Genomic DNA, 15002 nt, shown 5'->3' on the forward strand with positions numbered 1-15002 from the left:
TCAGAAGACTGTTACAAACTATTACCAAAAAGAAAGTGCTCACAGGCGCGCTAAGGGGAGACTAATGTTTGGTATTCTGTTACTGTCAGAGAAAGGCAGTTCTAATATTCATTACCTTTGACTGACTGGTCCCACAGTCCCCTCCAGTCGCCTGGTGCTCGTCCCTCTCAGGAGAACATGTGTGTCTGTGCAGGAAATGTAATATAAACATGACTTTTTTTCTCTTTTTCTTTAAGTAAAATAATTAAATCTGAATAAATTGTACTACATTAAAACCATGTAGTAGTGAAATGATCATTTACATTGTTGACTTGCCAAGCAAATTTCACAAAAACATTACCAAATCAATACAGTGTTTCTCATCATAATAAAGACTATATGAATAATAAAACAGACGGATTTAAAATGCATGACCCAATGAAGAGATCCAAACAGTGATGGATCCTTTTGACAAAATAATAAGGCCAATATATAATGTTCCTATACTTGACAAATATTGAACTCCCCTTTGACGTTTCAATTTGAATATGCTTCCTCGAGTTAAAATCAAAAGCCATCTATCTCCCTGTCTCTTCCTGTAAACACTTGACACAACTCGATAGTTCAATCGATAATTCAAAACCAACTTAGAAGATGAATTGAATTTGTGTCTGTCCCTTCACGGATTAGTCTTTTTTTTTATCCACTGGTTTACAAGTCACGTTCATGGAAGCTGTATCAACTAACATCAACACACGGTTCATTTCAGATGTCCAGTGCTGCAGTGTAACACTCTTGACTGCACTAACAATGAGTCCAGGTCCAAACATCCCCACCAAGTCGAAGCACATCATCGTGAGTTGTGTCTCATTGGCTTGCTGTCATTTCCATCAGAGTGGGCTGAACCTCCCTCTCCCCCGCCACCTCCACTCTCTCTTCTTTCTGGAGCCTGCCGCGAACACATCTTCAGTTGGACCAAAAGGGAGCACACGAGGGAGTTCTGCAGTGCATCCGGCTCTGTACACACTCACAGGTAAGAGAGCAGCGACAGTGTGATGGCTTTTGGATCACAGTGTTACAGCAGCAACTTCCTTTGGCCTCATCTTTGGTTTTAATTCTGTAAGACTTATACGGTATTGTGTAATTGCATGATTGGATTTTGATATGTTAGAATAATGTTTACTCTCTGTTTGCGCCATGGACTGTATAGAAGTCTATGGTTTGTGCTTATTTAATTGCATTTTAGTTGAATTAACATAGGATATCTACATTTTGCAGTATACACACAAAATATGTCCCTGTCATGCGTAAGGTATATAGTTTACATAAACATTTGAACAAATTAGAAAACAGAAACCATGGACGATAGGCAAACGATAGACTCAATGTTATTCTGCTGTAACCACGGTGGCACAAAGCTTCAACACTTGTTTACAAAGCTTAACTTCAATTTAATCCAGACAATGCTTAATTGATGTAAGACATGGAAGATATTGATTGTTCAATACAGTAGTACTGATAGTACTGCATTGTAGAGCATAGAACTGTAAATCTGTTGATTGTTTTTATATACCATCATTAGCAAAATCTAGCGTTAATTATTTCACATAATGCAGAGGTTTCAAGACACACTTCAGTGAACCGTGAAGTAATGCAGTGTCAGTTCAATCTTCCTAACATAAAGAAACAGTGCCTATACATTCATTAAGCTTTTCACATAATGAGCACTAATTGGTAGTGTAGGCATGCTGTATAAAGCAGCCCACGAGTGTCACCACCTCATGTAAGTGGTGCATTGTGTGCTTTATTCTTTTGATGGTTTAATGTAGATTTCTGAAAAGTATACAAGTAAAAAAGTAATAAAATAAAAAAATGCTTCTAAAATAATTATATAAAAAAAAAAGACTGAAAGACATTTAGTGTAGTGATGGGAAAAAGAAAAAATAAATAAATAAATACTACCGCAGATGGATGTGAAAAAGCATAACAACATTTATGACATTATTTTGACCGAATTTTCCCTTACATTTTAAGTCATTAAATGTTCTAAACGTGGGTCATTTTCTTGAGCAAACGTTGACTAACACAACTCTTAATAATAAAGAAAAACTATGTAACTCTTCTGGTTGAGGGTTCGTTCCCTGCTTGTCGCCATGGAGATTATGAATATTACTTTGCATGCAGTGTGCCACAGTATGGCATTAAACTTATTCATCTCCTCAGAGACAAGCAGTGATGCCATTAGGCTCAGATCGGTGGAGATGAAAGTCAGTAAATAAGTGAGATTTTTATATTATTAAGCAATAAAACCCACACATAAATGAATATGCTAAGAGATGAGTTTAATGCTGTAGTGTGGGTCATTATGGGGAAAGCAATAACCAGAGGTGGGTAGAGTTAGTAAGAGTTCAATATGATATTACTAATATTATTAAGTCAAAGTATAAAGTAGTGGTCAGTAGGAGTAAAAATGTTTTGAGGGTTAACTATTACTCAAGTAAGTAACTTTAAGAGAAACTGTCAGAATGTAACATCTGAGGTTTATGTAATTTAAAGGACAAAATATTGAATAATGCACTGATATTTTCAAAGGACGGAAACAAACATGGTAAAAACTACAGTAAATCATATCTGAAAGAGCGGTGCAAGAAACAAATGTTCAAATCCTTTCTTATTGTCAACATAAAGCTTTTGTCACTTGTAGATTTACTCAGTGCGAAGAGGAACCAACACATTTACTCAAAGAGAACTGTTACTTCAAACAAAACAGTACTCAAGTAGAAGTATAAGAGTCAAAAAGTGACTAAAGTAAATGCTTCTAGCCAAGGATAAATATAGTGCACCTTTAAAAACCTGAGAGCAGCAGGTGCACACAAAGGAAATTGACTTCAATCTTTTCATGAAACGATAATTTTTGTATCAATTTCCCTGAGTGCCTTCACAATGCAGAAGGATGGCGAAAAAAATAAATAATAGTAATTTTAACTAATGGACAAATGTGTTGCATCATGAGGCCCGTGCTGTGCGTGCCGCCGCTTGGAGAGATGATTCTACCTCATTGGAAAGCTGCATGATGGTAATGAAAAGAACTCTTCCATTATTGAAGGCCAGAGGAAGCAGAAAAAGAAAATGGCGCAAAAGAAAATGATAAAGTATGAAAAGGCATTGCATTTTCTTTATATGCATCATGAATACATATTTTATATAATGAAATGACGCTAAACTAATATGACAAGGCAATTAGTTCTGAAGAACACGGAAGCTACAGTGATGATGTTCATGCAACTCATCTCTGTCCAACCGTGTTTTTTCTTTTTTTTCAGTCAGAAACATAAAAGAGACATCAGCCTTTCATGAAAACAAGTAATGCACAAGACTGAAGAGTGAAAGTCCGATCTTGTCCCTGTCATTTTGTTTTTCAAATATGCTTCCTGGTATGACATCATCTTGGGAAAAGTACAACATTTCAAGTTGAAACAAAATGTCATACTTAATAACTTAATAATGATAATAAAGGCTTAATGTCAAATCAGAGATTTTCACTTACAGTCATCAACCTCCAATTTTTACATCTGCTTCTGTGTAGGGGATGGCATTATATATGTGACTTGAGAAATAAAGACAAGATAATCACTAAATGCCAAGACTATTAAATTATCCATTTGTTCCCAGGCTACAGTTAATAGACTATTACATGTACACAAGTATTTGTACCAATCAAACTGCAGAAGCAACTGGTTCATGTGCAGCCTATTTCTATAATGGGCCTATTTATTTCTAATCACAGTTCATGTTCCGTTCAAAGGTTTCACAGCAGAATGCTTGTTCACATCTGTCCCTTCCTTTTTAGAGGGAGTGAGTTGATAAAAGCCACGTTGTGATGTCCATTTCGTAAATATCAAGGCATGTTTGTGCGGATCGGCCTGCACTAATGGCCCGGACGCGGTGCAATTAAAGCTGCAATTTTATGTTTTCCCGCCGCAGAAAGGCCATCGCCCGTGAACCGTGCGCTGATGGAGACTAATCACAGCGGGCTGGACGGACGCGCATACGAGGTGGCGGTGCAGAACTCCTCCGCGAACCACAGCTCCCAGTTCGCCGACGTGGCCCTGCTCCAGTCGTTCAAGCCCCTGATCATCCCCTGCTACGCGCTGGTGGTCGTGGTGGGGGTCTTCGGGAACTACCTGTTGATCTACGTCATTTGCCGCACGCGGAAAATGCACAACGTCACCAACTTCTTCATCGGGAACCTGGCCTTCTCCGACATGCTGATGTGCGTGACCTGCGTGCCCTTCACGCTCGCCTACGCCTTCAACTCGCACGGATGGGCGTTCGGACGGTCCATGTGTTACCTGGTGTTTCTGATCCAGCCGGTCACCGTGTACGTGTCTGTCTTCACGCTGACGGCCATCGCTGTGGACAGGTGCCTGATTCTTGGACGCATTCACACGTCACATTATAGCAATGACAGGTTCTCATATTTGATTGTTTCTGACTTTCTTTGGTGGAATAGGGTTTGTGGTAAATATTTATGATAGTTTTACATCAGTCAAGTGGCAGTTTGCAAAGAAAATAAAAGTAGAACATTACAGGACGTAGAGCTGAGTTAGGGCATCGGAATCCTTCTGTGATGTCATCAAAAAGCGACACTGCACGGACAATTTACCATTTTCTGACAGTTCAAACAATAATTTAACAAAATAAAGGTTTTTATCAGGTATTATTATTGATCAAATATTCATTGTAGTGCAATTTATATAGATTTTGGTTTCAGTACGGTTGCTAGGTAGCAGTTGTTGAATTTTGCTGTGTTCAATTTCACCCTGGAGAGATTCAGACAAAAAAACAGAAAGAAGAAACCAGCAATTTGATGGTTTATTTGGAGCTCAGACCCCGGCAGAAGATGTTGTGACTATGGGCGTGCCATAATAGAATTGTATTAGATGTTTCCCCCTGGGCCTGGAGACTGGTGGTGGAAGACATGAGGAAGAGGGTAAAGAGGTTGATGAGGACGATGTAAGGGATGCAGAGGAGGAGGAGATGGGGAGTCGCAGCACAGAGGGTTTGGGACAGACTGTGGGCTGATTGGGAGCAGAGGAGGTGCAACGGGGAGGAGTAACCATGGATCTATTATGGGAGTGACTCGGGCGTGTTGATTGAGGCTGGAAGCAGGAGCCCTGGTGCAGCAGTGGATGGAGGTTGGATTTTTTTTTTTGGAGTTCCGAGGTCAGAGGACAAATGGAATGCATAATTTCTTCTACATGTGTCACATCTGCTGCTCATGTCTAACCAGGAAGTAACATTATAAACGTCACCAAAATGATCAAACTGAGGAAAAATAGGCAAACCATTTTTGTTAATCTTAAAGGCGCAATGGACGATTTTTCGGCGATTTGAGAACTCAGGCGCCCCGTGCGGACTGATACAACACACAGTGCGTTTGTTTATAAGCGCAACGGAGCGCATCGCATCTCTCGTCTCCCGTAGATTTCTGTCCACTTCTGCGTCAGCTCGAACTGTCTTTCTCCGTCTTCATTTTGTCCCGTACACTGAGGGAACTATATTATGATAGATCCATGCGCTTAGGCACGCAGAAACGTGGGGACGAACTGCACGCGGCTGCAGGTGAGCGATAGGTGCGTTTTATGATTGATACGTGGCAGGACAAATGATTTATCCACGCCACGAGGAAATATGATAAAAAAAAATTGCTGAAAAAAATCGTCCATACCACCTTTAAATATAATCAAGCTCACTACTTTAAATTAAATGTGTCTAACAAGAGCAATAATAAATATAGCCGCAAGCGGCAATGATCGGCCCTCGCCACGCCGCCGCCACGCCGCAAGAGGAGGGGGCGCTAACGCGCCCCAATTGTCCTTTTATTGCGCCTACTGCTGAATCTGTGACGCTGTCACATCTTCTCCCCTTTGTTTTACCATCAAAAAGCAATTTTATTTTGAATTCTTGGCACAATGTGCGGCTTTGCCGCACAGACACCGTGACTCTTTGAATAAAAATGTGGATCACTTTTGATGGTCCTGAAGATGAGTCTCACCAAATTTCAGGTTAATAGGGCTAACGCCCTAAGAGGAGTTTGTGAAAGTATAAAGTGTAAACATGTTCTGGCGATTTCCCCATTGGAATAACATGGAAGGTTTCGGTCATCGTTACGGCAACGCCATAACAATTATGACATGGCTCTCATTGACTTTTTTGATGGGGATGCTAAAATTGAGTTGTGTGTCAAATTTCATATAATTTCGCAAAACTAAACATTTAACCTCCATATAAAATCTGTAGGGGGCGCTGTGGCGCCAAATGAATTTATTTCACTTCAAGTGGGTTTAGGGCAAAGAGTTTAACAACTGATTCTAATTTGACGCAATTCGGACTTTATCTGCGCAAACGGCAGAAATTTTAAATATGGGAGATTTCTGAAATTCTAGCTACAGTTTGCGGCTTCACCGCACAGAGACCGTGAGAGGTATCAATGTAATTTGGATAACTTTTGATGTCCCACTCCTCAGTAGCATTTTCACCAAATTTCAGCTTTTTAGGGCCAACGCCCTGGGAGGAGTTCGTAAAAGTACGACGTTTGGAAAAACTCCAAAATCATGTTTAGCCATTTTTGAAGCAATATGGCCGACATTTGGTTGGGCGGACGGCGTTGCCGTAATAATATTTTTTACTTCTCTTGTCACCATCTACCTCTGCGCCAAATTTCATGATTCTACGATCAGATTTTTTTTGGGTCATTTCCCATCTCTCAATGCATTTTTGGTACATTTGGGGGCGCTGACGCGCCAATTTTTTTATTTTAGAAAAGGGAAATAGCCAGAATGTAGAGAGGCACGATTTTTAGAGGTGTGCAAATTTTTGTGACTTTTCGTCAATGTTCACTGGGTGAAAAATAGGGGGGTTGGTCCCGAGGAGAAGAAGAAGAAGAAGAAGAAGAAGAAGAAGAAGAAGAAGAAGAAGAAGAAGAAGAAGAAGAAGAAGAAGAAGAAGAAGAAGAAGAAGAAGAAGAAGAAGAAGAAGAAGAAGAAGAAGAAGAAGAAGAAGAAGAAGAAGAAGAAGAAGAAGAAGAAGAAGAAGAAGAAGAAGAAGAAGAAGAAGAAGAAGAAGAAGAATATTCCGATGCGAAAACAATGTTTCCCATTTTTCAAATATCATAAACTATACATTTTCGGAAAGCGCTCGCGCTTTCCTACCTCATGGTGTGGGTCCCTGGTCACTGACGGGTACTTTCGTTAATTTTGAGTGGGCTCCGCCCACTTTGTGTTTTTGGTCCTCTATACAGTAATAATGTTAAATTTTTGCATTACATGCTTATATGCACGGAACATGCAAGAGATGGGGAACGTATTCGTGAGCTACTTAGGGCAAATGAGTGCTTTATATGGGGATAAGATAAGATAAGATAAGATATTCCTTTATTGTCCCACATGGGGAAATTTCATTGGTGCAACGCAGGTAGATACAGAGGTAGATACAGAAGAACAGATCACTTATAGGAAGTCTGAAAAACACTTTCAGTAGAAGATCTCCTATAAATAAATAAAAACCCCCATAGACAAATAAATAAATAAATACATAAATACCATTGCATGTGATCACGACAGTAATTGCACATGAATATGTGTCACGACAGCACATAGGTTGCACATGAATTGCACATGAATTCCAACAGCAATTGCACATATGACAGAATTGCACATGGTTAGGTCAGTATTGCGAGTGTTCAGTACTAACAGTTTTTGTTATAAAGTCTGACAGCAGCAGGAAGGAAAGACCTACGGAACCTTTCCTTCGCACATCGAGGGTGGATCAGTCTCTCACTGAAGCTGCTCTCCAGAGCGGAGAGAGTGTCCTGCAGGGGGTGACACTCATGGTCCAGCATAGATGTGAATCTAGCCAGGACCCTCCTGTCCCCCACCTCCTGCACCGAGTCCAGAGCACAGCCCAGGACGGAGCTGGACTTCTTGATGACTCTGTCCAGCTTCTTCCTCTCCCTCTCTGTGATGCTGCTGCTCCAGCAGGCCACACCGTACAGGAGGGCTGATGCCACCACAGAGTCGTAGAAGGTCTTCAGGAGTGGCCCTGTCACTCCAAAAGACCTGAGTCTCCTCAGGAGGTAGAGCCGACTCTGGCTCTTCCTGTACAGTGCGTCCGTGTTATGAGTCCAGTCCAGTTTGTGGTTCAGATGAACACCCAGGTACTTGTATGAGTCCACTCTCTCAATGTCCCGTCCCTGGATGTTCACTGGTGAGGGGGCAGTGGGGTGGCGTCTGCGGAAATCCACCACCATCTCCTTGGTCTTCCCCGCGTTGATGAGGAGGTGGTTCCGCTGACACCAGTCCACAAAGTCCTGCGCCAGTCCTCTGTACTCCGCGTCATCGTCGTCCGTGATGAGTCCAATGATGGCAGAGTCGTCAGAGAACTTCTGCAGGACACAGCTGTCCGTGTCATGTCTGAAGTCTGCAGTGTAAAGGGTGAAGAGAAAGGGCGCGAGGACAGTGCCCTGGGGCGCCCCCACACTGCAGGTCCGAGTGTCAGACACACAGTTCCGGGCTCTCACAAACTGGGGTCGGTCTGTGAGGTAGTCCAGGATCCACTCTGCCAGGTCATACTCCACACCAGCCTTCTCCAGCTTGTCCCTCAGGAGCAGCGGCTGGATGGTGTTGAAGGCGCTGGAAAGATCGAAGAACAGAATCCTCACAGAGCTGCCAGGCTTTTCCAGGTGAGAGAGAGAGCGGTGCAGCAGGGAGATGACGGCGTCCTCCACTCCGATGCCAGACCGATATGCAAACTGCAGCGGGTCCATGGCTGAGCTCACGGTGGAGCGGAGGTGGTCCAGGACTAGCCGCTCCAGTGTCTTCATCAGGTGGGACGTGAGAGCCACTGGCCTGAAGCTGTTGAGGTCTTTGGGGCGTGGTGTCTTAGGCACAGGTACTAGACAGGAGGTCTTCCAGACCTGTGGTACCACCCTCAGCTTCAGGCTCATGTTGAAGACATGCTCCACAACTCCACACAGTTCATCTGCGCAGGACTTAAGGAGCCTGGGGCTTATGCCATCAGGTCCTGCTGCCTTCCTCACTTTAATCCTCTTCAGCTCACTCCTCACCTGTGCTGCTGTGACAGTCAGTGGTTGGCAGGGGGACTGTGTGCTGGGGGGATGGGTGAGTCCAGGCGAAGTGGGGAGCCGATGGTCCGGGGCAGATAAGCGAAGAGGAACAGATGCAGGGCATTGTCCAGCTGTGGAAGAGGGAGCATGCAGCTGTGCAGGGGGAGGGGCGGGTGACCGATCAAACCTCAAGAAGTGAGCATTTAAATCATTCACCCACTGTAGATCCCCCTCTGTCTGGGCAGGGGGGATTTTGAAGCCCGAGATGGTTTTCAGGCTCCTCCACACTCCCTGAATGTTCTTTTGCTGCAGCTGCTCCTCCATCCTCCTCTTGTAGCCGGCCTCAGCCTGCCTGATCTTCCTCCTCAGCTCCTTCTGCACAGTCCTCAGCTCCTCCTTGTTCCCTGACCTGAAGGCCCTCTTCTTCTCCTTCAGCAGAGCCTTCAGTTCACGGTTAATCCATGGCTTGTTGTTTGGAAAACACCGCACCGTCCGGGAGGGAACAATGTTCTCAAAACAGAAGTTGATGTAGTCCGTGATGCACTCTGTGATGGTGTTGATGTCCTCCCCATGTGGGTCATAAAGCTCAGTCCAGACAGTGGTGCTGAAGCAGTCCCTCAGAGCCTCCTCGCTCTCAGCAGACCACATCCTCACCTCACGGGACACCACAGGCTGCCTGCGCACGATGGGTTCATACACAGGCCTCAGATGTACAAGGTTGTGGTCCGAGCTGCCCAGGGGAGGGAGGGGGGAAGAAGAATAAGCCTCCTTGGTGTTGGCAAAAAACAAGTCCAATGTTCTATTCTCTCTGGTGGGGCAGGTAACATACTGGGTGTATGTTGGTAGAACAGAAGAGGGAGAAGCGTGGTTAAAGTCACCAGAGATGAGGAAGAGAGTCTGTGGATACTGTGTTTGCAGCCTATAAGTGCAAGAGAGCAGTGCTTCACAAGCATTTTCAGCATTGGCAGACGGGGCCACATAGACTGCGATCAAAATCACATGTGAGAACTCCCGGGGCAGATAGTATGGCCTCATGCCAATAGCCAATAGTTCAATATCCTTGTTACATAGCTGCTCCCTCACTGTGCAGTGTTCGGGTTTGGACCAGCTCGTGTTCACATACACCGCCAGACCTCCACCTCTTTTCTTCAAGCATTCTTTCGTTCTGTCCGCCCGCAGCAGATGAAAATTGTCCAAACCTACAATAGAGTCTGGCATTTCTGCTGTTAACCAGGTCTCTGTGAAAATCAAGACGCTGCTGTCCCTATAAATCCTCTGGGACCGCATGAGGCTCGCTATTTCCGTCATTTTATTTTGAAGGGACCTCACGTTACCCATGACTACGGCGGGAACCGACTTCCTGTTTGTCCCTCTCTTCTCTCGGAGTTTACGTCCAGCCCGTCTGCCTCGTTGCGTTTTCCTTAGGATGTCCGCCGGGATAACGTGACGATCTCCGGGTAAGACGACTGTTCTCCGTAGTTTCATGAGTTCCTCCTTTGTGTAAACGCGGTACGGCGCCGGCCGGGGGGCGGGGCCGGAGCCGGGGGACTCAGAGCCAAGACACATCGCGACGACACGACGAAAACACTCAATCCAGCCGAATAAAGTCAAAACAAGTTAATTTAAAGCGATTCCAGTGCGTGTCCCGATCGTTCGTGAAGTTCCTCTTTCATATAAACGTGTATATAAACGTGTACCGACGACACGCCGTACTTTAGCGCGGCCGGAGGGCGCGGGGGGGGGCTGGTGGGCTCGCTCGGAGCTAGCTCACGTCACAACAACACAACGAACGCAACGAAAAACGCTCAAATCCAGCCGAAAAAAGTCAAAAACAGTTGAATTAAAAAACTATTCCAGCGCGTGTCCCTATCGTACAGTAAAATAGAAAAAATATACTTACTATATTTACAAAATATAGGAGATAAAGCACAATAATTGTGAGAAAGAAGAGAGAGCGTTTACACCGGGCTGCCAGCTGTACCAGCGCCTTATGACGTCATCCCAATGTAAAGTGCTCGTTTAGTGCGCACTTTTGCACGGGCTTCGCCCGTTTACAACGGTAATGTTCCATTTTCCTACTATTAATTAGTATGCACGGGGCGTGCGTGAGTGAAGGAGTGAGTTACTGAGTGTTTGGAAGTGGGCGAGCGCTTCGCGCTCGATTTCGTGCGCACTACGTGCGCACTTTCGCAGCCGTGCTTCGCACGGCCTTACGAGATTAATAGGCCTCTCGCCAGCTTGTGGCGCTCGGGCCTAAAGAGGCATGTACTAAAAATGTACTAATGGGCAAAAGACCTGAGACTATCACCTACAAATAGCTGTAGCTGAAACATAAAGTATAGTAAACTAAAATATCATTGATTATAAATAAAATTGACTCTAAAAACAAATAAATATGTTATGGACTAGATGCAAAACAAGCAGTACAATTAATTAGCCTGGAGTAAAAGTACACAGTAACGTTTCTGGTCCACCAGCTGCTTGTCTGAAGGCTGGAAGGTTGGTATGGCATTAAAGGAGACATATGTAAGTTTGACACTCATGAGCTTTTGACCATGTTATAATGGTAAAATTTCCCTTATCATTAACTCCATCAGATTCATATTCAGTCCTATTCCAGGTCATACACGAAGGGTTAATGTCACGTTGATGAAAACAAAAATGTGCTGCTTGCTCGCATTAGCTAACAGCCATAAGCACTGCACTGCCGTGGGAGGTAAAGAACCTGTAGAACCTGCAACATCCAGTCCCAAGAAAAGCTTCACTTCCTGGAACATTTAGCTTTTATTCCTAAACTCGGGAAATTCACACCATCTTGCTGTGTTTTCTGTATAGATTTCTGCTTTGTTCAGTATCATTATCACTATTAATGAATATAAACACCATCAATCATTATAAAATTAACATCTAAAGAGAAGAGTGCGTGTAACCTAATTCTATACATGCAAAAGCTTTGATTAAAAAACATGACAACTAAATTATCTAAAAAAAAAATGACTTCAGCACTTGAATCAGCGAGTAAGTACTCATAGCCTAAATGTGCCTAATTAACAAACATACATTAATCTGCCTTCTTCTCTCAGATGGTTTCCTTTTAATAAAATCTGCATCATACTTACGTGTGAATGTCCTTTCATACCAGAAATGTCCTATGGTAAGTGCTTCATTGCAAACTACAATGAAAAAGCTTATTACATCCCTGGGAAGGTTCTAATCAACTAATTGACGTTTCACACATTGTTAAGTATTCAAAACAAGGTGATTCATGACCGGAACATTAATAAAGTCGGAGTAACTAAGTGCAGTATATTCCAATGACCAAATCTCTCCGTATATTATAATAAAGCAGCCTGTCCCCGGTCTCCTCTCTCCTTTCCGACTGCAGGTACTCGGCCACGGTGCACCCCCTGAAGAAGCGCACCTCTGTGTCCACCTGCGCCGCTGTTCTCACGGGGATCTGGCTCCTGTCGTGCGCTCTGGTGGCTCCGGCGATCATGCACACGTACCATGTCGAGTTCAAAGAGGAGGGCTTCACCATCTGCGAGGAGTTCTGGATCGGTCAGGAGAAAGAAAGGCGCGCCTATGCGTACAGCACTCTTCTGGTGACCTATGTTCTGCCCTTGTCGGCTGTCTTCGTCTCCTACCTCTGCATCACGGTCAAACTGAAGAAGTGCGTGGCTCCGGGGAACAGGACCAAGACACAGAACGCACCGCAGCAGGCCCGGAAGAGGAAGATCTTCAGGTTGGTAGCTCTTTTGGTGTCCGCCTTCGCCGCGTGCTGGCTGCCCATCCACGTGTTCAATGTGCTGCGGGACATAGACATTCACCTCATCAACAAGCAGTACTTTTTACTCATTCAGCTGCTGTGTCACCTCTGCGCCATGAGCTCGTCCTGCTGCAACCCGTTCCTCTACGCCTGGCTCCACGACCGCTTCAGGACGGAGCTCAGGAAGATGTTCAAGTGCAACCGCCGCATCGGAGCGCCAACCAATCACTGTGCGGCCAACGTGGTCCTATAAATGAAAACGTGTAAAAATATCATTTAGAAGAGCAAAGGTCATGCTGAATTAGCCCTGCCAAATTCACTAAGGAATGTCCATGCCCATATGCTTTTGATGACAGGCAGTTTAATGGCAGACTGGTGGTCTTATCTTGTGTGCACAGAGGAGTTTGTTTGATGACTCAAGACAATAAAAGGCTTCACAATACACGGACATTCAACTGTGGTTGTTGTTCAGTTTGTGCCATCCATTTATTTGTTTTGGCCTTGGTTCCTGCTGCCAAAAGAATGCTCCAGAGGCATCAATTTATCGTGTTCATGGCAGGAGTTATGAGGCCCAGATACAGACACTTGATAAGGGTAATCTAGATTCTAGTTTCTCCAGCAACCAGGATTTCCTTGTAAACGTTCTGTCAAAAAAAACACCTTATCTTTCCCAGTCTTAATATATTCAGTAGAATGGCTATCCAGATTATAAATCCATTTATGAAATGTAGATATTATTCCCCTTAAGAGCTCTGATTAATATGCCACAATGACATTGTTGAATGGTACTAATAATAAGTAAATTTACTGGTTGACATTAACACAGATTTACAAAATGTAAAGTCTTGAACAAACAATTATCCAAATCTTGGTGAAAACATAAATTGCTGTACATTAATAAAGTGTATAGAAATATTTTTGAGTTGTGTAAATATGTAGAAATAACAATCATCTTTTATTTTTTGGCCTGCAAAACAAAATGTGGCTTTATTTTCTTGTCTTTTTCCAGAAGGGCACTGATGTCAAAACTGATTATCTCCCAAAGCATATTGTTAAAAACCTTTTGAATAAATCACATTACGACTCTGCTTCAGGGGATGTAATTTATGTGAAACTCGAGGGTAGAAATGCACCTTCACTTGTCCAATTATTTAAGTAAACTTCAGGTGACAGGCTCATATAACGGCAGCTGTTTGTTTGTGCTGCTAAAGCTTCGAGAGTCGTGACATTTAATAAAAAGCATTCTATTGTAATGAAGTTGGGATTTCAAGATACTGGTGGCTTGTCCCTTTTAACTGGCCCTGTCTATTTAAACATTTGTGTTGTGAAAAGCCAGTGCTGTCAAATTCTTGTAAATTTCATGAATAAAATACACTTTAAAGTAGTATTATTTTTGTGACTCTTTGAAAACCACGTTCAAAGTCAATTTTTAAAGGGTGAAGTTTTATCACCCTAATTAAACTGATTGGATTTGTGTGCATGTTAAGTGGATCCATCCCCCCCAAAAAACAGTGTGATAATTTATTGAACTGAGCGAGCATAAACCTGCCAACAACAAAGCAATGTTCATTTAGTTTTGTTGTTTTTGGATGACACACAGGACAACATACTGATAATAATGAAGGTCCAACAGAAAGAAGTACTGTAGGTTCAAAATAGTACACTAATTAGGCCTCACACTACAGCCACAGTGTGAGGCATACTTTGTTCCTAATACAAGCAACATTTATCTATGACACAAAAGCCGAGCTGGTTCAGCAGATCAAACAAAAGGATTAGAACAAGAATAACGGACTTCATGGAAATGCCACAAAAGTGACAATCTTGTATTATCATTTTGAAGACGCAATTTTGTCAATCAATACAAAATTAATCTCGCTTTTAATGTCATAAGAAGGAACACACAAGGATTGCAGCAACCTCAATCCAAAATGTGAGGGTTCGATGAGAAAAAGAATAGTATCTACACTGATGATGTGGCATTTGGAAGGCACAAAATGAAACGTCAATAATTAGGTTGGTCTTATAATAAATTAAATAGTAGTCAATTAAATGAGACTCCAAAAGTTGACTGAGCTTGGTTCATGGTCAAAGTCCACATCAGAGCATTTACTTTTATAACAAGATAAA

General features: G+C 43.1%; 1 protein-coding gene across 1 annotated transcript; it reads left to right on the top strand.

Annotated features, from left to right (window-relative positions):
• The first annotated feature begins 923 nt into the window (after positions 1 to 923).
• On the top strand, positions 924 to 13435 carry LOC140367460 (prolactin-releasing peptide receptor-like). Its single transcript, XM_072453953.1, has 3 exons — positions 924 to 1012; positions 3964 to 4402; positions 12492 to 13435. The coding sequence occupies exons 2-3, from the start codon at positions 3993 to 3995 to the stop codon at positions 13123 to 13125; spliced, it is 1044 nt and encodes a 347-aa protein (XP_072310054.1). The 5' UTR covers positions 924 to 1012; positions 3964 to 3992; the 3' UTR covers positions 13126 to 13435.
• Positions 13436 to 15002: the final 1567 nt, after the last annotated feature.

This window comes from Eucyclogobius newberryi, unplaced genomic scaffold, assembly GCF_026437365.1.
Source record: "Eucyclogobius newberryi isolate DKJ021-1_F unplaced genomic scaffold, fEucNew1.0.hap1 SCAF_2, whole genome shotgun sequence".
Classification (NCBI taxonomy): domain Eukaryota; kingdom Metazoa; phylum Chordata; class Actinopteri; order Gobiiformes; family Gobiidae; genus Eucyclogobius; species Eucyclogobius newberryi.